Genomic DNA, 22,487 nt, shown 5'->3' with positions numbered 1-22,487 from the left:
TGTAATTAAAATTGTATTAATTTCCTTTCAATATACATTTTTACAATTTATTAAAAAAAGACCCTAATTTCGTAAAACTCACGTTATTGGTCTGGACATACAAATCCTCAAATCGATCCAACATTGTACCTTTACCTAAAAAAATAAATATATACTCAACAACCCTACTTTTAAAAAATACTTACAATCTTCCACTTCGTATTGAGAAAACAAATCGACTTCCATAATAATTAATCGGCGCACCTCCACTGCGCCAATTTCCTCTAAAACCTATTAAAACCTTTCATTTCAAATATCTATTTATACTTCTTTAATTACCTCTAATAAATAGAAAACATCCATAGGCCTCATATAACAAAACTTATCACAGACTGTCAAAAATGGAACCTTCGGGTTCTCTATGCAGTAAGAGAACACTTGCGACAGCCACAGCTTAAATTTGTCCTTATCCAAATTCCCATCCAAATGTATCCAAGGAAAGGGTCTCGCTTTGTACCACTGGCTAATGCTATAAAATATCATGAATTTATTATTACGTAAAGTGACTTTACACAAAAATATTACTCAATATTTTGAGAAGTATCCAGAACTATGGGTGTATCTAGAGCCAAATCGACTCGGGATGTAACCTTGAACGTGTTCATCAGCCAGGAGGATTGATAATTGTGGTGCACAAATACTGGGCTACAAATTCCGGTTCCCAAAATTACTTTATGTCTAGTTAAAATTCTCAATATTGAACATACGTCGTCAGAGAAATTTCGCTGCAATTTAAAGTATAATTGGCTGAAATAACCTAGCGAATTTTCCCACCTTCAGTTCACAGCCGCTCACACCACACACTCCTTTATCCTTGATATAACTCACTATAGCATCCGCCATAGAAATATCCTCGACTGATCCTCCATTTCTGAGGATTTCATCTGCAGCAGCACCTTGATCTGGAAGTCCAATCAACATATCCCTAAACCACAAAATTCGACCAATAAATAGAAAACAACTGCCAATAATACGTACTTTTCCACTCTTTCTCTCACTTCTTGGAAATTTTGCGCTTCCAATGAAGCAACATATTGGTTATTTGATGACGAACTTGAAATGAGAGACTCCAGTGCCGGGTATTTCTGCACAAAGTGCTTTTTCATCAAATACGAGGCGCCATCGTCGCTTTCTACCTCGTCAAATGTTTCTGTTAGTAATTTGGTGAGATTACTAATGTAGGGTACAAGACGTTCTCCTGAATCGTCGTCTGGTTTAAGCATTTCTGTGGAGAAAACCCGAAATAGAAGTAAGAATTATGAAAAAGACAGCGCTGTAACAATTTTTTGTCGGGTATGTAAGCGATGCAGGGTATTTTAGAAGCTTGATCTACTGCATACAGAGCTTCCAAATTATACGAATTAGGTAATAAGTGCTGTTTAATACGAGAATAGATTGTCTCCAACTACTATACAGCATAGTGTATTTTCTGAGGGTTGATTCATAAAATCCTTTAGAAAAATTTGCTTGTACGCCATTGATGAATTTTAATATATTTTTTAATTCCTTCAATCTATTATCTAAATTTGATCTCTTGGTTGTTGGTCAAATTCTGTACATTTTTCTCATGCATTAATTTATAAATTCAATCCAATTTACAGACACCAAGTTTTCGGATTTTTTTTTCCAAATTTCAGAATTCCATGATTCTGTGATTCTTTTTACATAATTTTTTTTAAATTGAACGGATTTCACAGTATTATACAATTAATTAATTTTTATTTGATTTTCGATTTTTTTATTGATCTTTCAGGTTAGACAAATTATACATTCGTGTGACCGAAAAGTTTCTTAACTTGTGAATTTTCAATAGTCTTACAAGGTTTTGCAATATAAGACGAAGTTAATCCATCATCACTTACCCACTTTAATTTCATCCAACGTCAATATTCTAACACCCCTGACATTCACGTTATTCTCTTCATCTCCATTAATTTCTATCTCAAAATCGTCGGGTTCTTTCTTAATCTCCAATGTCAAAAGTTCGGGACTGGGACTGCGTACGCGTGCTGCGTCGATACACTCCGAAATCCAATGCTTCAAATTATCGATAGTGGGATTATCTTTTGCAGTTATGGATAAATCTAGGGGCTCGTCATCATCTAGAGAAACAATTTCTGGTTCAGTTTCTTCTGGAGGCTTGGGAACGTCTTCTGGTACTTGAAGCTCATCTTCTTCATCGTCCTGAATAGAACTAAAAACTACCCTTTTAGTAACGATTTAGAGATTTCATAACATTGTCACACCTGTTTTTGGCCGGTTGTGGTTCTCCAGATTTAGCTTCATTTTTAAGCTTCGCCTGGTATCTCCTGGCCAATTCATCAATCACCTCAGAGTGATCGTTTATATCCGGGTTTAAAACCAGATGGTATTGAGGGAATGAGAAATGAAGCGTGGTTTCGTTTAATATTAAAGATAGCATCTGGAAAGATATCATCAATTCAGTGTCAGTATTGTGTGCGATTCCACCTGGGAATTTAGCATAATTATCCCTCTCTATTCCGGTAACTAAAATTTTTGACGAATTGGTGAATATAACTTAGCGGTTACCAGTGAAAAGGCAATTCCGTTAAAATTGTGGCTCAACATTTAGCTGGAAAATTCCTGCTAATGAAGCGTTTGATATGGTCTGTTTTAACATAAAAGTAATACTTTTTTTGAATTGATCTTAATATTTCAATTGCAAATTTTCCATTTTCAGAAAAATTTAATACAATCCCATTTTTTTGGTAATTAACTTCAGTTTATGATAAAATGGAGCTTGTGTCATCACGTCCTTTTGTAAACAAATGAAAAGTCCGCAGATGACCTTTCTTAGTCCGAACTTACCTCATTTAATCCCATCAACTGTCCGTACTTTTTTTCCATAATGGCGTAGTCACTGAAATCCAATTCTTCTGCATTTTGTTGAGCTTTTTTAACACACTCATAGGCCTCCTCCATAGTGTCAAAATAAAAGGCGCAACTTTGCGAGAATATGTAGTACATGGAAAGGCGATAAGGAGCGAAAAATATTTTTGAAGGGACCTTTCTGCGTTGCACCATACGGTGCACTCCCATTTTCAACAAAATGGCCCGCAAATCTTCCTCCTTGAACTGTTGCAGTATCTTGTACGTTTGAAAAGTCCACTCTATGAATATTCCATCATAAAACATGTTTTATTAATGGCATGTAATTACCACTAGTTCCTCCCTTCTGACTTAGAGCGCACACCACAGTACTCAATAATGTGTCTCGAGTCACCTCTGCTAAATTCGATGGATTCTCGTAAACTCTTAGCTTTTCCTCATAGGGCTGGATAATTGAGGCGTAAGCGCCTCGGTTAGATTCGCTAAAGAAGTCCAAATGGCTGTATCGTCCATGAAGAGCTAGTTCCACTTCCTTTTGATGCGTTATAAAGTAGGATGATATGAATACGAAGGCACTTTGCAGCTCTTGTTCTCGAATAGTGACTTTGGGATCTAAGAATATTTTTGCAATTAAACTTCTAGTCAACAGAAGTCGAAGAGCTCTATTTTTTTTGCCAAAAGTTGATTTTGATTTACAACCTCTCATACTTTAAAAACTAACCTGAATCATTGCGTTGACCTTGTGCCATTAATCTTCGGAACGGAACGAAGTACTTCTTAACCAAAGGAAGTTTATAAAGATTTGAAATTAGGTCTTCTATGTCGGACAAAATAGGTAGGTTTTTCATTAAACTTCGCAAGCGATTAATGACCGTTCTGTAAAAATTTATTAGTTGTTTTTATTTTATTCATATTTTCAGTCTTACCTGGTGGTTTTATCACGAGATTTCGGCGACACTCTATGCAACAAATCTCTAATCAGGCGATAGCTGATTTTCTGGCAATTTGCTCCGGGGGTTATAAATACTGATGCCATCTATAAGGGAGATTTGAGTTAGAAACAATTTGGAAGATTCACAAAAATGTACCTTGAATAAAACAAGAAATCGGTCCTCGCTTTTCGACCAATGAGGTCGGTATCGGTTCCCCCCGAACTTCCAGGTAGTTGCCTTGTCCAGGGCGTCTTCCGCGCTGTCAATACCCAAATTTCTCCATTTAAATTTAATTATCTGTTTCGTTCTTTTTGTTTGTACAGGCCTGGATTTGCCCATTTTTCTCTTTTTTTGTACAGTGGGTTGTTTGGTGAGGAAGTATTTGCTTGAGGGCGGTTTTAATGGCTTGACAGGGACTGTTGGCTTCTCGACCTATACATTGTGAGAAATATTTAGTTGGACAACGTCAGTTAAGAACTTTTAAAACATGGTTAATCGAACCCTTGAAAATTTTGCTAGCAAGAGAATTTCAGCGTTTGTATGAAAGCTATATCGCTAACAAAGTTATCAACTGTTGTCTAACCTCATCTAGTTTCAAGCTTTTAAGAGTCTCGATATCGTTAGTGGGAGCGAAATAATTCCAGTTGCGTCCTAAGTGAACCCACATCGACGAATCCAGGCCGGCTGCACCTTTATGATCCCCCGGAAGGCTGCCATTATCAAGCCTACCAAAATTATCAGATTACAATATGCAGTTGAACACACATATGTATATATATAATATCTACTTTTTAGCCTCAGCATGAGTTCGAATAGCTTTGGCTTTCTGCAAGCTGAATTTGATACTGGGATCCACGGTGACTCTAGCTTCAGCCTCACCTGGTCTGGTCTCCCCAAGTCGAGTTTGCATAGCTATGCGAGGAGAAAAAAAAACATATTTTCACAAAATCAGTCCAATTTAATACATTTCCCCATACCTATTCGATTCATCGTTTCCCAATACTCGACTACATCACCAGGATTATCAAAACGGAATCTAATTTCTGGATACTCCTTCTCTTCGATGTGAAGATTGCCCCTTGAAGCCGAGGAGGTAGTATCCCATAAACAGGCCTTGCGATTTAAATAAAAGAAGCTCTTTTCTTTGTCGTGAAATACCGAGGGTCCGAATTGCACCAGACCACATTTGCACAATTCTAGCATTCGCATAATCATATCTGCGACGAATTTACGCCGATGCATCACCATAGTCCGAATAGCTGGTGATTGGTCACGCAACAATAAAAACTTTTTGAATGGGTGCTGCAGCACCTCCTGAAGCTCGTCGGAGGTGAATCTAATGGCGAAGATGCAGCTGATTAGTAGCAATGGCAAACGAAGGATTACATCGACCAGCAGCAGCCACCCATCTTCCCAATTGTGGTGGAGAGGAAGTGGAGGGACGAAGGTCTTCCAGGAAATTTCTCTTGAATATACTGGAGGTAGATCTGCGAGTTCTGCAGCTGTGAGTTTCATCTATCAGAGGAATAAAATTAGAAAATCTATTTAAAAAACGTAGGTCGGTCAAGACCTTATATTGTTCGAATAGTCGTCCTACTTCTTCCTTAGGCAATGCAGTAGTATTCTGGGTCAGTTCGTAGACCAAGTAAAACAAAAATTGATGTAGCAAGCGTAGTCTCGCAAATTTGGGACGTTGACCCAAGCGCTTGCCATTAACCCTGGAGGGAACTTGCATCGCCCCAAGACTAGTAAGCTCCTGAATTTCAGACAAACTTTGAAGCACGTCTTCGGCAACGAAAGGAGACCTAATTGGAAACTCATTTTTTAATATACATGAGTAACAACAACTTTCAATTCAATCATTGGCATTTACAAGTTAGATGTCTGGTTTTTGTCCTATTTTTGCACCGACTGCTGCAATATCGCTGCCAAATGCTATCTGCGTCTGTTTAACATGTTATCACACGTCATAATAAAGCAAAGGACATTAAAAATGTTGGCCATATTGCCGTACTAGTGCAAGTGCTCAAATACGCTATGCCAACGTTAAGCAACCAGGCTTACCTTGATTTCGTTTCGACTTTGGCTTTCACAGAATTTTGTAGAATTCTCTTCGTATAAGCAAGACTTCTTTCTCGCAACTGATTAATGGTTTCTTTAAGTTTGTAATGATCCAGAGTCACTTTAGGGTGGCAGATAAACCAACAAGCTTTCTTGAAGTCTTCTTTGCGCACCGTAACATAAACGAGTTTTATGTAACCTTCGCTACATAGTCGTTTAAATATGCGATGCAGCGATTTACGGTCTATTTTCTTGTCGTAACCTGGAATTGAGAGGTTTTTTTATAATTTTCAAAAACACGAAAACGACCTGCATTGCATATTAAAAAAATGTTTGATGAAGTAATATATCTCAGGGAGAATTACTATTTCTCTATTAAAAACATATTGGATTATCAAGTGTCCATTCGTCTTATCAAACTCTCTAAGTCACTAATGATGACCACTGCCGTTTTTTTTAAGTTTTATATTTTTTGTATAAAAAATAAACTATATAAAGTGTTAGCTCAGAATAGTGTGCAATTTCACTGTTCCACCAATCGCTACTTGTATCTTACATTATCAAATTCATATTATTTTTCGGTTTTCCATCGGTTTCTCAAGTTTCCGTCATGGAACCCGGACTATCACATGACTCCTTTTTTCTATTACCCACAGAAATATTCAAAAAGAAAATAATACTGACCCTAAAACCAATCTTACCCGATTTTGCCTCCTCGTCGACAATAATTTTCGCAATCCTATTCGCCTCTTCGAAAACCTCCACTTCCTGAATGATACGCAAAATCGCCAAAATTCTAGACAATACCCTTTCAGTGGTGATCTTTGACTTATCGTAGACGTACTGCGTAATATCTCCTGAAAGGTCAATAGAAAAAAACAACCTTAAAAGTCGAACTAAATTTCAACAAACCCATTTTCAATTCAGCCTCCGTCCGTGACTCCTGCACTTCCATAACGAAGTCTTGGTTCTGATCTTCCTCTTTGTGAATCACTTTGGGATCGCTCCCTAATAGGAATCCCAATACGCTAACCTGCGAATCTGCTTTTTGGGCTTTCACAGGCAGAGGTACATCTTTCTCTGTAGTTTTTCGTTTCTCGGCCTTTTGAGTAGGTTTAACAGGATTTAGGAAGTTGATTACTCGTTGCTCATTAATGTCCAAGTTGTCTAATAAAGCGCGTAGCAAAAAAGCTTTGGTAAAGTGGTCCGGAGAGAATTTAAAAGAAATAACATCACCAGGATTTGAACTAAGGGTATAATTGATTCGATTAATGCTTTCAGTAGTGAGTTGCAGAGAAGCCACAGAACTGATTTTAGGTGTTTTGAGGGTGAGTGTAAAAGGTGAAAAAGTTGTGCTTGGGGTGGAAATAAAAATGTCAGTTATTGAGGGTAATTTTATGGGTTCTAATACTTTGCTTCTGAAACCTGAGAAGGTTATTTGGGGTGCTGGGAAGGAGGTTAGAGGGCAAGAGTCTATGGACAAAAACTCCAAATCTGCTTCCATTTTTTCTCTAGAATATACTCTGAAATCATTGCAAAATAAACAACCCTTCTGTCCGATTTTGAAGGTTTTTACTACGAACTTTTCTTTAGGTAAAGATGCGGCTTTTTGCTGTTGGCGCAGCTTTAATTTCTCAAGTACTCTACAAGACTTTTCAGAAGGTACTAGATGCAGGTCCTCAGGCTTGTAATCGGCATTCTCGAGCAATTTCCTTGCGATGTATCTGAAATATTTGCAAATAAAAAACGCCATTACTAATTTTTATGTGCTCACTGATTAACGGTCTGTCGACCCAAGTCACACTTCTTCACCGTCACCAAATTGCGTCCTACTAGTCGTTTTAAAACCACCCTCAAACTGGACACATCTGCGTCAAAAGTATTGTGCAGGTCCACGGTGGCCGCACCCTCTAGACCTTTAGTTAATATGTAATCAAACACATCTGTAATGAAATCCTTGTTGTAGACACGACGACCACCCAAATGCCCTTCTTCCTCTTTCTCTTCGTTTTCTTCATCTGACGAATCAGCTCCCTGACTATCTTTTAAAGCAGCAGAAATGTTGATATATGGATCTTTCAGCCGCATTAATAAAATCTTCCTCTCCTTCGCCCTACTTTTTACCATGTATTCATCATAGGTGGCGTCTTTATAATATTCTCTGTAAGTCTTATGCTACAAACCCAACGTAAAATGAGAACATACTAATATGCAATGCTTATGAGAAACTTACAATATTCATATCAAAATACTTTGAATACTCTTGGTTTTTAAAAAGCATTTTAAATGAATTCAATGGGTCAAACAACTCCTTGACTTCCTCTAGAGGGGCTGTACAATCAGGGCTGTTTTTCAATAAATTAACAATGTTCTCTAGCAAAACATGACTTTTTGATTTAATAACTTGAGAAAACCTCCTATAAGAAAAATTACTCTCATAGAGCAATGATTAAAAATTTATTAACAGTTACCTCAAATGAAGCAAACGACCAGTTTTTCCAACAACTGCTGAATTAAGAAAACAGTTTTGTCGCACAACTAGGTGCTCCTTACTCCACTTTTTGCAATAATGATGGATGCTTTTTGCATCCAACCCACAACCTACAGTCAAAGCCAAAGGCCCTGCAGTGATAGCTCCAAACTCCCTAGCTCTACCAATTCGCTCTAGCAGGCAATATTCATTTTGAACAAGCTCATAATTTGGGTCAATTAAACCCCCCAGAAGAGCATATTTGCGAGCATCCTCTGAAGCAACTACCACCAGTTTGTTGCTGTAAAGATCAAAAATTTTGTTGAGAGGTAACTTTCGTGCCGACTCAGTTACATCTACCCGACTTTGGTAAGTTGAACAAGAGCCAAATACTGTCCCTTTAGGTGCTGGTTCAACCTATAAGTAACAGGATTAAAATATGAGGATAAAAATCTTGTTTTGCTGTTGCTATACTTTATAAATGTCTAGTGCAGAATAGTCAGCATCAGAGAAAGTTATTGGGGACCTTGGATGGTTCTCCCTATGTATGACCAAAGGTAATTTGTCTCTTTCTGTAGGAAGTTTGAAGAGTTTTATATCTTTATTAAGGCATATCAGGCTCCATACGGTAGCCTTTAAATTTAAGGGTAAATTTGCAAGTTTAAATGAATGCTGAATGCGTTTCCAAAGGGCTTCTAGGGTGATTCCATCTAAACCTTCAAGGGCAATTTCATCAAATATTGTATAAATTAAATTACCCTTGGAGAAGTGTTCATAGCTACAAAAGAAAAATAGACACTCATACATACATTTTTTTAGAAACAGACCTTGATTGAACAAGTTCTTGTAAGTGGGAAACATCTCACAACATTTAACATTTAAGACCCCCACAGCCAAGTCTCTTTGTGATCTCACTTAGTAGGATCACTCAGTTACTCGTGCCAGTTATTTATATAGTTGTGTGAAAAAGAAACATGAGAACAGAATGTATTCATATATGATAGTAAAATCTAGTTCAGCCAAGAAGAAAATGGATTTTATCACATCAATATAATTTTTTGCAAGGCTACAATGTAAGTTTCCATATATGCTATATGTGAGAGGTTTTACAGTGACTGAGTGTCAGTACTCAGTTATGAGAATAAGTCATCTATCTTTTAAGAGCCATTAAGGAAACATTGTATACTCACCTAGCATTAAAATCATCATCATCAAATATATCACTTATCGGTTTGACTAGTTTCAGACACCTCTTTTTAGAACAAGGGTTTAAAAATGTCTCGACTCTTACATCTTGAAATGCTACTTCCACTTCCTGTTTTTGGTCGATTTGTTTCTGTTCAGTGTTCTTGGCATGTTTATCTTTTATTGAGCTTTTATCACCACAATCTTTCGTCTGCTTCATGTACATATGAAGAATTTTTTCCAGGTGTTGCCCTGATTTTCCAAGGGATTTAGCAGATTTTCTCTTAACCACCTTCACAGGTTGGGAAAACTTTGAAGTAATTAATTTGCCCATGTTTAGAATGCCACAAAATTTAAAATAAAAGTATTATTATTATTATTATCATCTGATTATAAGTTCGCTCAATCAATTTTATTACTTTTTCAAGTGTTTTTAATTTTATCTCCTAATTTATACATTTTAGGGGAACATTTGTGTTGTGTGTTTATCATTAATAGATTGCAGAATATAGGGGTAACATTAATACTTCGCAATGCTTGAAAATGTCACATTCAGTGGGACATCGAATAGGGAGATCACATACAATTTTGCACTGCGCAGACTCCTGTGACGTTGCGCAAGTTCCGAAGTTTTTTAATATACGAAATAATAACTTTGTCGTTTCTTTAATATGTTACTGCTATTTTTATGCTGATGCAGGTGTTTTTTTAATACTAACTAACACAAAAATAACATTATTTTTCTGAATTCTCACACCCCTAGCTTATGTAAACCCGTTTACAATTCAGCATTTTTTGGAATTGTCTCGGAATGGAAATAGCAAGGAAATACTTGCAAACTTTGCATTAAATTTTCTTTAGTAAAATGGGTATTAAAAACAAATAATCCAAATTTTGGACATTAGCATTAAAGCGTCTTAAATTTGACGCATGCGTGGAATTTTTTTTGTACCTGGTTTTCGAAGCATTAGTGATCATTTTTAAATGTTACCATTATATGCCATTATTGTTATAAGCTTTACCAAATTGAGGTTAGGAAAAAAATGGTACTTGTCAACTGAGGCTGTATGTGAGAGGGGAGAAAAAGATAGAGTAAAGGAAAGGGGGAGGGGGGAGAGTTTCATAAATTTGAATGTTCTTTATTTCTACATTTTTTGGCTAATTTATTTGGAGACATTTTTAAATACTTATTTGCACTCTTATTTGGGGCCAAGGACAGTTCATGTGTATAGGTCAAGTTTTTTTTTATAAACAAAAACCCGTTCTCTTAGATGTGACTAGTGCAGTTTCGTAGCTGTGATCTGTTCACCCTAACCTAACTTTCCGACCTCAACCTTTTTCCTCGGTGCATTTCCTCCAATTTTCCTCTTATCTTTATATATAGCCACACATAAAAATGGGTAAAAACCAGCGTCACAAAAAAAACATAAAGGCCGAAAAAGCTAAAGTAAAGTTGAAATCTACTAAAACCAAGTTCCTCCCAAAAGGTCAAAATGTAACAAACACTGCCTTTAAAGTTAGAGCTATTGTGCTGCCTGAACAGCTTAAAGACAAAGCTTCTGAGTCAATATTAAGTAAACGTAAGCTGAATATTAAAGTAAGCATTATTGAAATTGGAAATTAAAGCTGTTACATAGATATTTTTTCCAGGACTTGTTGAGTCGAGTAAGACATTATAATGAAAATGTTAGAAATAGTGCCTGTGAGGAACTGTTGGAGGTTATACGAGTATTTACAGAGGAAATTGTGCAACAACATGTATCCCAAATTACCTTGGCAATAAGTGGGTTAATGCAGGATCGACAAAGGAAAGTGAGAAAGTCTGCAGCAAAAGCTGTGGCTGCAATTTTGGAACATGTAATTCAAACTTAATAATCGTTGAAAAACTCTTTTAAGTAAAAACTTGCAGATTCCTCATGAAAAACTTGTACCTTTTTTTCATTTCTTTTCAACAAATCTTCGATGTGCCATGACCAACATAGACAGAGGCATACAGGAGGATTCCCTTATGTTTTTAGACTGCTTTATAGATCATGAGTGTGGACTTATAAAAAAAGCCTCAGAAAATCTTTTACCAGACTTTTTATCACTCATTTCAAAACTGCGTAGAGACTCTGAGGTGGGCCGTACATTAACTTTGAACTTAGGCAGTAAATTAACCAGTGTTGCTTGGAGGATCAAAGTTTTAAGCCGCTTGCACTCAGTTTTGGATATTATTTTGAAAGCTGGTAAAGAAGAGAGTTTTGATTGTACTGAAACTCTTGAGGAAAAAGGAAGGTTTCCTCTGTATAAATGGGATGTCGGTTTAAGACTAGAGAGTGATTATTTGGATATGTTTGCTCTGCCTAAGGTAGCTACTAGTAAAGATAGTATCAACAGGCATATAGTAACATTAGTGCCTTTGTTGTATGAAACTTGGCTGGAGGTAATTCCAGAGGAAAAAGGCTCAAAAATTTCTTCAGGTTTTAGTAATTGGAATATTGTATTAAGGGTTGTTTCCAAAGAGATTTGAATTTTAGAGAGTTACATTTTAAGTAAAGAGGTGGCTTCCCTGTTAACATGCATAACCAACACTTTGTATTTGCTGTGGCAGTATGTGAGAAATGTTGAAAGTGAAAATATTACATTAGTAAGTCGTTTTTTTTATCATTTATTCTTTAAAGTAATTTGAAAAATTCGTAGCAAAATGTTTTCTTATGTTCTGAAGGCCAAAAATTCCTCAATCATCTTTTAAACAACTTCCCCTACAACCATTCAGGTGCTCGACCAACTAAAACCACCAGAAAACTTCTTGAGCAGAATACTGACCCAAAGTGCACCCAGGAAAACTTGCTTATCTGCTTCTTATTTCTGACTCTACATGTAAACTGCACTAAAAGTAATCTAAAACAGGAGTCAGGGCCTATTGGGTCATACATTACAAGTGAGTTGCAGTTTCCTTGTCTTCAGAATTTGTTATAACTAATGCCCTTAGATGTAATGGCAAGTAAAGGCACCTTAAAAAACAGCAGTTTGCATTGTTTATTTGAGCTCCTCTCAGAGTGTTTGGGGAAAAACTGGGAGAAGTGGGTAAGGAGTGGGGTGGATGTTAGGATGTTTTTGGAAAACAGTATTGCTTACTATGGAAGTAAAAAGTTTGATTCAGAAGCCAAATTCAGATTGTTTCAGATATTAGCAGGGGTTATTGACAATAACCAACTGAGCAGGTACTTAACTACAAGAACCTTTATGTTGAATATATGAATATTTCTTTGTCTTAAAGGAATCCAAAATACCAACAATGGCTCTCTACACTGCCCAATCTGTTATGTGAACCTATTATATCTTACAGCACCATATTGGAGCTTTTGAAGTTAGCTAAAAAGAATTGTCATGCTTTTACCACTGCATTGCTCAAAAAGTTACCTGACATACTCCGAAATTTGGAGCATTTGAAAATTGATTTGAGTTCTCAGCCCGAGGATCAAGTAGAGAGATGTTTGGCTGGGATTTTTTATTACTTACCTACAGAAGCAGAAAAAGAGTTAGCTTTAGTTACAGAGTATTTTCATCAAGGGGGCAGGTTTAAGAGACATTTTGAGGAAGTTTTGAATCTGAGGTAAGTGGAAATTTGCGTCATGCTACAGTTTAGATAAGATTTTTCCTGTTTTCATTAGGAAAGAATTGCGGAACGTTTAGAAAAATGAAATTGGAATCTAAAGTACCCTAAATCTAAGATACGGAATAATAAATATTTTATCACTATCGTCTCTTTTATTACCATCTTCCCTGTTGCTTCCTCAATCAATGTCCTTAAATTTCGTACCCACCTTCCTTTTTTTCCCGCCTTCCTCTTTAGGCCATTCCGTCTTCCCTGTTTTGATCATTTCAGGCTCCCCTCATATGGAAGCGATAATTTGATAAGAGTTCAACTGCATTACCACCACGGTTTCTTCCACTGATTTAAGTGCGATCTGCCTAGAAAAGAATATTTACTGGCAAATTTCCAAACGGTCGTAGGAATTCAATCCGTCAGTACACTATTACGGTATTATTTTTGCGATGGTCAAAGAAAAAGAACGAATGAAGCGTGCCGCTACTGAAGGATAAAGGATAACAATGCAATAACCCAATAAAAAAAGAATCAGACGAAATACGCCTTATAATAGGGGTGCGATAAATCCTCGTTCCTTGAAAAAGAACGATAATTTGGATTTGTCGAATTATAAACAGCAGAATTTTAACGCCTCGACCTTGAAGATATATCTTTCAGGGACAGTTCCGGGTCGTCAAGGGTCAATTCTTTAGGTATCCTAATATTTTTAGTGATTAAACGCTTCAGCGAATTTCACATTACCTGTCCGCCAAAACAAGTTGCGTGTCTTTTTGACGATTTTCCTTTTGCAAACAAAGTACTGTGTGATAGTGAAGGTCTTCACCATCATTAGTGATTCTGCGTTGTTTTCAAAATTAAATTTGAACATTGTGAGTTTCTGCGCTAATTTTTAAACTTAATACGTATGAGCCGTGTTTCCACAGAAAGATGGGAATTACTTTAACTTCTTTAATTTGAGCCTCTCGTCCAAGAATGGACGTAAAAATCATGAGAATCGATAATTTGTTGATTTTAATATCAGTAGTATTTTGTTAGTTTTCACAATGGCTCATGCGAAATTTGTTAAGAGCACGAAATTAATTCATTTTGAGCCCCAAACAATTTAGGATTTAACAAAAAAAACTCTTGCACGTAAAGGTTTTTTTAAATTCCAATATAGCCGAATTTTTGTAGAGTTTTCGCAAAATTGGAAAAACTACCAGCAAGACTCGTGCTAATTGTGCGGCTAACCGTTCAAATACTTGAAAGTTTATTAAGTCAAATTCAGGTCAGCATCAGCTCTACATCTTTGATCACAATATTTCTCTACCCTTTCACAACTTTAATTGCATCCTTCTTCATTTTTACTTCTTTACTTTTTATTTTCTTCTTTTCTTTCGCAAACTTCCTTTCCGCTCTTTCTCCCCCTCGCGGCTTTCTCTCATACACTTTAAAGTGCTTCCGAAACTTGGCAGTTTGCCCCACAATCTCCCTGGGAAGGGTGGGTTCTGCTGTTACCGTCTGAATCCACTGCAGGAAATAAAAGTCAAACCGTTTAACGTTAACATACTTTTAGACCGAAATAGATTCTAATAGGCTTATTTTCATTAGGGCAAATTTGCATCAAGTCACGAAAACCACCGTTTAAAACTTATCGACCAGGCGAGTAAACCGCAGTGTACAATGTACTGTTTGCTATGAAGGTCAAGTTTACTTGGGCCGATCCTGGTACGGAGTCGTTTAAAAAACTAATTGTTGTGTTGGGTTAAAATACATACAATAGTGATCCATCGAATTAGGTGTGTGTGATTGCCATCAAATCAGGAATAATTGTTCTTGAATAGCTATTTGGAGTGTGATTGCACGTCACGATTTCCGATGGAAAACGCTCATTCCAGCAGCAAATATTGGGGAAATTGGTCATAACCGCTTGTCAAGACTTTAACAACTATATCTGCGGCAAAAATGGAGTTTCAGTTCTCTTCCAAGTTAGAGGAATATTACCAAAAATTCGTGGACTTGCAGGAGAAACTCAGGAAAAGGTAACAACAATTGTTTGTATTGTGCCTCACTTTACATGCCCACGTTTCAGCGAAGAGCAACGTTTTCAGCTTGAAATTAAGTTCAATCAAATGGTGCAAATCGGCAAAGAAGAGTGAGTACCTTTCCGGCACCTTATCGGCACTTATCTCAGTTTCCTTTTAGAGAGCAGGAGCATTATCGAAGACTTAGAACTCAATACAAACGCTTCTTAGACGAAGACAAAAAACGACAAGACCGGAATGAGCGCATTCTCAGACACCTCGAGCGCATTGAGACCAGAATCTCTATGTTATCTGCAAAAACCCAACGAATTGACATCTTACGAAAGCAGTACCGAGACTTTTTAATGCGCATCACCAAACCTAAACTTATGGTAATTGGCAAGAAAAAACCTTCAGTAATTAAAGAAAACCTATCTTCGCCCCCTTACTTACTCGATGAAGAACAATTTCTTAATGAAAGACACATAAGTAACCAGGAACAAATGGAGATATTAGACAAATATTTGAAAAATATTTCTAGCCAGAAGTGCAGGGATTTGCAGAAAGGAAAGGAGAAATCGAGGTTTGAAGTTGGGGCAGCAAATCGGGCTAGTGCAGTAGCTGACGATATTATGAATTCCATTTATGTTAGACATTACAATAAGCCTCACGTTACCATGAACATTTCTCCTGAGGTGGCTGTGAAAATGTCCAATGGGAGTAGGGACAAAACTGTTCAATTCCCAATGGTGGACTCGTCTGAAAATGGGAAAGAATTTGAGGATAAGGGAACTGAGAAAAATGAAATAGCAGAATCGAATTATGGGATATTGCAGACGCCTGAAAATCTGAGTAAAGATTTAAAAGTCGTTGAAAATGTGCAGCAATTAAGCGAGACAATAGAAGAAAATGCAAACCAAAAAGTTCAGCCTCAACAAGTCGAAGAAATAAGTTCGGAAACCAACGTAATCAATTTCGAAGTAAGTCAACCCTCAGAAGAGGTCGTATTAAAAGATATAAGTTTGCATGAGCACCAGACTCAGAACCTCGACGATACTAACCAAAAAAATGAAGAAAATGCTGATGGCATCAAATTAGATTCTGTGGAAAATCTTCAATATAAAACTGAAGAAAATGTTGATGGGATCCAATTAGATTCTGTGGAAAGCCCCCAAAATGCGGAAGAACTAAGTGTAGCTGTGCTTCAACAAGATTTGGACTCAAATCAACAAGATTTAGACTCAAATCAACAACATTTAGATACAAATCAACAAGATTTAGACATTGAAAGTTCAGATAATGTAATGCATAAACAGCAATTTCAAACGCCTGAAAGTTCTCCTCAATACAATGAACATCATGGACTGGAAACTTCTCAAAATATACCAGATACTGATCACAAACCAAAACAACCTTGCTTAGAACAACTCCAATACAGCGTAGCTCAACCCCCTCTAGATAATAACCCAGAACAAGGCCCTTATTACAGCTACGAACAGACTTACGACAAAAACCAATATGACCAACAGGAAGAATCATACGACCAACAGGAAGAATCATATGACCAACAGTTTTACAATCAGTATGGGCAACCTATTTGGTATGACCAGCACGGTCAAGTAGCGCAGCCCGAGTACGATGAAAATGGGCAAATGGTGCCTCAGTACGATGAAAATGGGCAACTCATTATGCTATACGACCAGAACGGGCAGCCGTGTTTTGGAGAACCTCAGCAATATGATGAGAGTGGATACGGACAAGTTGGGTCAGAGCAGCAGTATGGGGAAGACAGAGGACAGGAGCTGATGTATGGTGAGGTTGGAGGAGGGGAGCAGCAGTATGGTACAGAGCAGCAGCTTGGCGAAGTTGCTGATGAGAAAAAGCAGTTTAGTGAAATCGAAAGGGAGGTTGAACAGGTGCTGGATGTTGCTATGGAACGGGAGGAAGTTCGACAGGAAATTAATCCACCATCAGATGCACCAATGGATGAGGAAATGGCTTTGCAAAAAGGGGAAGCTGGGGAAATAGTTAAAAGTATCGAAAAGAAAGTGGAAGATGAGGGAAATAGAGTGGGGAATGTGATGGATATTTTAGATACAGACACTGAGGCAAGTTCTAAGCAAAATACTAGCAAAGTTTCTAACGACAGCGAATTCGATTTTAGTTAAAAAAATGTGCTTTCCATTATATGAAATCAAAATATAATTAAAAGTTTTTAAATTTATATAGATAAGTTTTCTTTATATCCACCCTTAAAGGACTAATGAAGAAAGATTGCTTCATAAATTATACAATTTAAATCATTTTTATACGAAAAATCGATATTGACTCCTCGTTTTCACAAGTAGGCCTCACTATGTTGAAATAGTGAGGTTTCTGTTACGTTCGGCAAGATTCGAAAATGCCTATACCTTGTCCTCCACTACCATTCAATTGAAACTCAGTAGAATTTATAGCTTTAGATTATGTTTCTCCAAACAAGCTTAAAAAGCTCCGATCTTTTTCTGCTTTTTCGGTAAAAGGGTACTTTTCTTTTTGCTCCTACTTTTAAACTTGAATAACGATTTGATTGAGATAGAGTATTCTTAGGGCTGAAAAAATTTTTCGATAAAACCGAGGAGTTCTTGGGTACGAATTTCTTCTCTGGTTCTGAATCACTCTTCCTCCAGGATGTGGTCCTTTGTTTCTCCACGTGCGTTTTGGGAGTATTTATCAATATGTGGAAGATAAGAACTGTTTATATAGGAGGTGGGATTGGGTGAGTTCTCACATTGATAAAAATGTATTTTTTATATGTATAGAATTTATATAGGCACGCAAGGATCACTATGAATAAACGCTAATGAATTTACAGTTTTTCCCCCTAAACAGGGCTTTTTTTACTTCTTTTTCGCTTCTGCGGAGTCCCCAGCATCTTCCGGTATTACCTAGCACGAAAAAAGTTCAAACTAAATGAAATCTCATTAAAATTACTTACCGATTTGGCGTCAATTTCTCCAACTCCCAAGCCAGGTTTAGCATTTTTCGGCGTAACCTGAGTCTGATCCAGCACTTTCTCCTCTTTAACAATCGTTTTACTCCATTTCTGTAACCATTTCTCCGAGTCAGATTTGGGAACTTCCTGAAATTACCCCAGAAAGATATTTGCCATCAATTCACTTGAGCCACCAACCTTTTTCTTTAGCTCCTCTCTCTTCTCCTGTTGGCGCTGCGCATAGAGTTTATTGGCCAAGTTATTCAAAGTATTCCTCTTATTGGCACCGCTCTCCTCCTGTTGGTTAGCCAACTTCTGGGTGTAGATTTGCGGCCCCAGTTCGGTTAAAATCTGAAAGTCAGCTCTGTCGCCTAATCTAAAGCCCCATCCGAAGCGGGAGTCTGTTCCTAATATACCCAAAAAGTTGCCCTATAGTGGCTAATGTATTACTATACGTTTTACCTTTCTTAAGAGTGGGTATGTTGGAATAAATTACCGATAGAATCGAGGGAAGCTCATCTGGTATGATAAAAGAATTGATCGCTGAAAGAATCACATGGAATCAAAGTGAATGTGCCAAGGACAGATATTAATATGTAAAGGATTTTCTAAGCTTTCATTTTTACCTCCCACTTACCGACGATTTGGAGAAGGACGTAGATGACGAGTACTTTCATTTTAAATTACCAAATGTAGTATTTAATCAACTTAATCCATGCCGCACCCGGATGTTGCAAAGTAATTATTAACTAAAATAAATATCGGGCCAATACCTACGACGAGTACCGCAAAACACACGCGACTAATCTCAAGCTTAGGCAATGTTGAATTTCACTTTCATTTATTTTCAATGTCGCCGCCGCCACAAGAAGTTCCTACTTTATCCACATGCAAAGAATACATGGAAGTCATTACGTACTTTAGGTAATTATTGCTGTGTTGATTATGTCGCAATGTTACAGGACATATTCGTGGTCATTATTCTCGCTCTTTGCGCGTAATACTGAAGAAGCCGCAACTGGGTCGCTGAAAATATCAACTTTCTTTTTTAGTTAATGATGTAACGATTTTATTTTGTTGTATTAATTTGGGTAGACGCTAATAGCCCTCCACTGCAATTTGAACTCTATGGTGGTCTATTCGTTTAAGGCGTATTGTCTTCTAATAAGTTCAAGTTCAGACAATTATTTAGAATATGATTTCATTCTAGGCTTGCCCTGAGATGATTTGTCGATAACAGCGCGAGCTCCTTTATCTCCTCATTAGGTGAATTGTGTGGCTAAAAAGATGGAAACATCATTTTCAGATGGTCTAAATACTATTTTAAGGATTTCTCATTCTGTTTTACTTGATCTTTTTTGACAAGCCTTGAGGAAGCAGATTTCAGTCATTATTTAGGATCAGGTTGCTTGAGAAATAGCAATTTCTTAGAAGTTCTAGCATTTCCTTTCTAGTGGAAATATGGGGGCCTTCTGGACATTTAATTGACCCCTATGGGTAGACTTTCAATAGCCCTCTAAATCCCTGTTTTAAATTCTCTTTTAATATCTCAATTCAATGATGATGAAGATGATTATTATTGACAATTGAGGTCTAGTTTGTTGGTATATAAAGACACAATAAAATAATTGTACTTATTAATTAAAAAACTTTAACACAAACCTTACATTAGTTATAAATTAGTTCAAGGCATTAATAAAGTATTATAATAAACTGAGTTTCTATACTTAAATGGAGAGAGAATACACTCCAAAAAATTCAAAAGTCGTCATCATCTGAGTCCAAAGCAGCTCTTCTTCGGTCATATTTAACAGAGGCTTTACTTTGAGTCTGAGCACTCACATTTTCCAGAAGATTAATCAGTTCTTTTTCTCCTATTTTGGACATTATTTGCCCTGTTTGAGCCATTCTCAAAAGCATCCCTTGGACCATTTGTCCTTTTTCTGGCTTTCCTAACATTAAGGTGTTTACTGAAAAATAGGCATATTTGAGGTACATATTTTCAAGATATTTTACGGTTTTTCTAACATTGTTTAGGTATTTTCAGAGTTGTTCAATGTTTTTTGGTATAAAAAAATTTATCAGTGATCTATCCTTTGTTTAAAAGGAAGTTATAACACTGAGCTGTTCATAATGTTTTGACAAAGATAACTCAAAGAATTATTATATTTTATAATAAAATTTTGGTTGTAGGAAATAATGAGGGTTCTTCACATACATCTAGCTCGAGCATTTTGGTCAAGGACTTGTGATAATATGGCATTTTTAGCATCTTCTTGATCTTTCAGTTGCTGCTCCTTGGCATTTTGCATCTCCTGGTTGGTTCTACCGCCCTAAAAACTCGAATTTCATTAAATTGCCGTGGAAATTTAATGAAATATCGAAGATTTCCCTCACTTGATACTGAGACTGCAGCTCTGCAAGGCGACGCCTCCTCAGTTCCTCTAGTTCAGAGTCTCCCATGATATTTAAAGGCGGCAAATGTCGTATTAGGACTCTATCTAGTTAGGTCTAGCTATTTGAAAAGTGTAAAACGGGAGAAAATTAGTTTTAATCGGAAATTAAAACTAAACAAAAATAATTCACAAAAATAACGCGGATTCGACCTAAGTCAAAAATTTTGAGGTTAAAATAAAAACATTTAGCTCGGGTGGAACTAAAGGGGGTTATGATCTCATTGAGCATGCGAAAAAAATGTTGCACGGTAGTTTTTATTTTGATGGGAAATAATAAAATTAACTGATTTTCATAATAACTACAATGTAGTTGCAGAAATTATTCTCGAATATCATTGACACTATAAATAGATTGCATTGTTTCGCTCTTTTCATGAAAATAATTTTATTGTTTAGATATTACCAAAGGCAAATTTTATATCATGACGTCATTAAGTATGCTACATTCGACTGGTTGTTAAACAAAATTATTAAATATCGGAATTAATTGTTATTAAAACTGAAATACCACTGGAGTTTCAGTTCAGAAGGGATCCTTAATGTCTTTATGATGAAATTTAAACAAAATAGCGTTTTGAAGGTTTTTAATAACAAATAAGACTTCATCTAGAACAGTCGTATTATGTATCTTTTTAGCCAATATTAAAGCCTCATAAGGACAAAACTCACAAAGTACTGAAACCCGTTGTCTACTGGTAACACAGAGAGTAATAAAAATGTAAAAATAGAGAACGTATTGATAGATATTAATATTCATATCATAGCTAAACAGATATTTTTCTAAAAAGTGCGTATGTAACAGAGGCTTAGAATTATCACAACAAAAAATTCCATGTAATGGTTATCAAGAGCATCATCCCCTGGGGAAGATGCAGGTTATCAGCAAGGCTCCCTTGTTTCACTTGGGTGGTAAGGGCCTTTTCCCTTTCCCTATACAAGTTCTTGGCGTGCATCCGCATTTTGGTAATTCTGTCATCGAAGACTGCAGTGGTGCTGTTGAAGGGAACGTCTGCGTTGCAGTAATTTTTGTCACAGCAGGAAATACATATCTGCGTAAGAACAACATAACGAATTTGTCAATTTAATTAATAAGTATACTACATGCCGTTTGAGAGTCAACGTCCACACACCCCACCTTATTCCTTTGGCACTCTTTCTCTGTGGTGCACTTTTTGTTCACGAGAACACTAGTTCCTTTAGAGTTCATTATGTGGAGAGTATGGCAGAATGTTTCTCCTAAAACGGGTATTTGAACGAAGGGTCTATTGTGGGTCTAATGGGGGTGATACCAGGCTTGCAGGGACGATCAATGGCGAACTGGTTACAAATTTGATTGTCCGAAACGTTGACGCAAATGTAACAGGTGACCGCGTACTGGTCGAAATCCGGGTCTTCCGAAGGGCTATTGACTAAGTTCGATCCAATAACTTGTTCCTCTAGGCCGGTGTTTGTGATAAAAATACAACTTAGTAGCATTCGGAGAGTGAACATTACAGTCTAGAAGAAAGGAGTCGTTACACAAATGGCTCTAATAATAATTACTACATGAGGACATTAACGTGACATATCTAATTAATACCTTACTCAAATAATAAATTTCGGCCAAACGTTGAAGGACACATGATTTTGCCCTTGGGGTAATATCACTTCATGTAAAATGATTTTTCCGGTTACATCTACATAACTGCACGACGTAATCTGCTGCGTAAGCCGAAATCCCGAGCATGGTCATCAATAATGAAAAAACCGCTTATGGAAGGGCGCTCATTGCCCTTTGCTCGTGAGCTCAACTGAAATATTGAGGGCCCCGGGAGCTTCCGAAAGCGACGTCGAATTTGTCCGATCGACGCCGATTCTGGATAGAGCGTCGGGACGTCGCCGCCAACGCCGTCGTCCTCCATATGGACCACCTCCGACAAATA

General features: G+C 36.9%; 6 protein-coding genes across 7 annotated transcripts; 2 read left to right on the top strand and 4 right to left on the bottom strand.

The window, feature by feature from the left end:
* Position 1: 1 nt before the first annotated feature.
* On the bottom strand, positions 2 to 9,906 carry LOC136419415 (general transcription factor 3C polypeptide 1). Its single transcript, XM_066405700.1, has 26 exons — positions 9,543 to 9,906; positions 8,827 to 9,130; positions 8,354 to 8,769; positions 8,116 to 8,299; positions 7,657 to 8,057; positions 7,466 to 7,606; positions 6,795 to 7,405; positions 6,584 to 6,739; positions 5,886 to 6,144; positions 5,392 to 5,626; positions 4,799 to 5,336; positions 4,610 to 4,733; positions 4,405 to 4,546; positions 3,978 to 4,253; positions 3,816 to 3,925; positions 3,611 to 3,765; positions 3,220 to 3,501; positions 2,869 to 3,170; positions 2,286 to 2,461; positions 1,902 to 2,233; positions 1,018 to 1,264; positions 814 to 964; positions 565 to 764; positions 319 to 508; positions 186 to 270; positions 2 to 135 (listed from the first exon to the last, which is right to left on the bottom strand). Exons 1-26 carry the CDS (start codon positions 9,869 to 9,871, stop codon positions 41 to 43), a joined length of 6,441 nt encoding a protein of 2,146 aa, XP_066261797.1. The 5' UTR covers positions 9,872 to 9,906; the 3' UTR covers positions 2 to 40.
* Positions 9,907 to 10,877: 971 nt separating this feature from the next.
* LOC136419418 (testis-expressed protein 10 homolog) lies at positions 10,878 to 13,281 on the top strand. The gene is made up of 8 exons (XM_066405703.1): positions 10,878 to 11,134; positions 11,188 to 11,394; positions 11,447 to 11,999; positions 12,057 to 12,166; positions 12,220 to 12,460; positions 12,512 to 12,743; positions 12,800 to 13,135; positions 13,194 to 13,281. The coding sequence occupies exons 1-8, from the start codon at positions 10,934 to 10,936 to the stop codon at positions 13,213 to 13,215; spliced, it is 1,902 nt and encodes a 633-aa protein (XP_066261800.1). The 5' UTR covers positions 10,878 to 10,933; the 3' UTR covers positions 13,216 to 13,281.
* A 1,397-nt stretch (positions 13,282 to 14,678) lies between these two features.
* LOC136419417 (involucrin) lies at positions 14,679 to 17,387 on the top strand. Its single transcript, XM_066405702.1, has 3 exons — positions 14,679 to 15,153; positions 15,204 to 15,266; positions 15,317 to 17,387. Exons 1-3 carry the CDS (start codon positions 15,077 to 15,079, stop codon positions 17,301 to 17,303), a joined length of 2,127 nt encoding a protein of 708 aa, XP_066261799.1. The 5' UTR covers positions 14,679 to 15,076; the 3' UTR covers positions 17,304 to 17,387.
* A 539-nt stretch (positions 17,388 to 17,926) lies between these two features.
* Positions 17,927 to 19,038, bottom strand: snsl (snustorr snarlik). The gene is made up of 5 exons (XM_066405707.1): positions 18,747 to 19,038; positions 18,572 to 18,652; positions 18,308 to 18,516; positions 18,113 to 18,256; positions 17,927 to 18,062 (listed from the first exon to the last, which is right to left on the bottom strand). The coding sequence occupies exons 1-5, from the start codon at positions 18,784 to 18,786 to the stop codon at positions 18,015 to 18,017; spliced, it is 522 nt and encodes a 173-aa protein (XP_066261804.1). The 5' UTR covers positions 18,787 to 19,038; the 3' UTR covers positions 17,927 to 18,014.
* A 695-nt stretch (positions 19,039 to 19,733) lies between these two features.
* Positions 19,734 to 20,711, bottom strand: PDCD-5 (programmed cell death 5). The gene is made up of 3 exons (XM_066403482.1): positions 20,507 to 20,711; positions 20,328 to 20,442; positions 19,734 to 20,079 (listed from the first exon to the last, which is right to left on the bottom strand). Exons 1-3 carry the CDS (start codon positions 20,570 to 20,572, stop codon positions 19,868 to 19,870), a joined length of 393 nt encoding a protein of 130 aa, XP_066259579.1. The 5' UTR covers positions 20,573 to 20,711; the 3' UTR covers positions 19,734 to 19,867.
* Positions 20,712 to 21,132: 421 nt separating this feature from the next.
* Positions 21,133 to 22,386, bottom strand: LOC136419419 (ly6/PLAUR domain-containing protein 6B-like). Of its 2 annotated transcripts, none has more exons than XM_066405706.1 (4): positions 22,145 to 22,386; positions 21,855 to 22,062; positions 21,671 to 21,801; positions 21,133 to 21,614 (listed from the first exon to the last, which is right to left on the bottom strand). In XM_066405706.1, exons 2-4 carry the CDS (start codon positions 22,054 to 22,056, stop codon positions 21,381 to 21,383), a joined length of 567 nt encoding a protein of 188 aa, XP_066261803.1. In that variant the 5' UTR covers positions 22,057 to 22,062; positions 22,145 to 22,386; the 3' UTR covers positions 21,133 to 21,380. The 2 variants fall into 2 exon arrangements, with proteins under 2 accessions (XP_066261803.1, XP_066261802.1); XM_066405705.1 differs by having other exon boundaries at positions 22,150 to 22,385.
* Between the last annotated feature and the right edge of the window lie 101 nt (positions 22,387 to 22,487).

The sequence above is a fragment of the Euwallacea similis genome, chromosome 2, assembly GCF_039881205.1.
Source record: "Euwallacea similis isolate ESF13 chromosome 2, ESF131.1, whole genome shotgun sequence".
NCBI lineage: Eukaryota > Metazoa > Arthropoda > Insecta > Coleoptera > Curculionidae > Euwallacea > Euwallacea similis.
Note: the sequence above shows the minus strand (reverse complement) of the source record. Positions and strands in the feature narration are given on the sequence as shown.

What these genes read in the sequence shown, in the direction of transcription:
- LOC136419415 (XM_066405700.1), bottom strand. Translation starts at nt 9,871, where the DNA reads ATGGGCAAATTAATTACTTCAAAGTTTTCCCAACCTGTGAAGGTGGTT. An exon ending in TCAGAAGGGAGGAACTAGTG is followed by an intron (nt 3,171 to 3,219) that starts GTAATTACATGC and finishes GAATATTCATAG; the next exon opens with AGTGGACTTTTCAAACGTAC. An exon ending in GTGAGAGAAAGAGTGGAAAA is followed by an intron (nt 965 to 1,017) that starts GTACGTATTATT and finishes TTTGTGGTTTAG; the next exon opens with GGATATGTTGATTGGACTTC.
- LOC136419418 (XM_066405703.1), top strand. Translation starts at nt 10,934, where the DNA reads ATGGGTAAAAACCAGCGTCACAAAAAAAACATAAAGGCCGAAAAAGCT. An exon ending in TATTGGGTCATACATTACAA is followed by an intron (nt 12,461 to 12,511) that starts GTGAGTTGCAGT and finishes TAATGCCCTTAG; the next exon opens with ATGTAATGGCAAGTAAAGGC. An exon ending in GACAATAACCAACTGAGCAG is followed by an intron (nt 12,744 to 12,799) that starts GTACTTAACTAC and finishes TTTGTCTTAAAG; the next exon opens with GAATCCAAAATACCAACAAT.
- LOC136419417 (XM_066405702.1), top strand. Translation starts at nt 15,077, where the DNA reads ATGGAGTTTCAGTTCTCTTCCAAGTTAGAGGAATATTACCAAAAATTC. An exon ending in CAGGAGAAACTCAGGAAAAG is followed by an intron (nt 15,154 to 15,203) that starts GTAACAACAATT and finishes CCCACGTTTCAG; the next exon opens with CGAAGAGCAACGTTTTCAGC. An exon ending in GTGCAAATCGGCAAAGAAGA is followed by an intron (nt 15,267 to 15,316) that starts GTGAGTACCTTT and finishes GTTTCCTTTTAG; the next exon opens with AGAGCAGGAGCATTATCGAA.
- snsl (XM_066405707.1), bottom strand. Translation starts at nt 18,786, where the DNA reads ATGAAAGTACTCGTCATCTACGTCCTTCTCCAAATCGTCG. An exon ending in CATACCCACTCTTAAGAAAG is followed by an intron (nt 18,517 to 18,571) that starts GTAAAACGTATA and finishes TGGGTATATTAG; the next exon opens with GAACAGACTCCCGCTTCGGA. An exon ending in GAGAGGAGCTAAAGAAAAAG is followed by an intron (nt 18,257 to 18,307) that starts GTTGGTGGCTCA and finishes GGGTAATTTCAG; the next exon opens with GAAGTTCCCAAATCTGACTC.
- PDCD-5 (XM_066403482.1), bottom strand. Translation starts at nt 20,572, where the DNA reads ATGGGAGACTCTGAACTAGAGGAACTGAGGAGGCGTCGCCTTGCAGAG. An exon ending in AGCTGCAGTCTCAGTATCAA is followed by an intron (nt 20,443 to 20,506) that starts GTGAGGGAAATC and finishes TCGAGTTTTTAG; the next exon opens with GGCGGTAGAACCAACCAGGA. An exon ending in CCAAAATGCTCGAGCTAGAT is followed by an intron (nt 20,080 to 20,327) that starts GTATGTGAAGAA and finishes CCTATTTTTCAG; the next exon opens with TAAACACCTTAATGTTAGGA.
- LOC136419419 (XM_066405706.1), bottom strand. Translation starts at nt 22,056, where the DNA reads ATGTTCACTCTCCGAATGCTACTAAGTTGTATTTTTATCACAAACACC. An exon ending in TGATCGTCCCTGCAAGCCTG is followed by an intron (nt 21,802 to 21,854) that starts GTATCACCCCCA and finishes TACCCGTTTTAG; the next exon opens with GAGAAACATTCTGCCATACT. An exon ending in TGGACGTTGACTCTCAAACG is followed by an intron (nt 21,615 to 21,670) that starts GCATGTAGTATA and finishes GTTCTTACGCAG; the next exon opens with ATATGTATTTCCTGCTGTGA.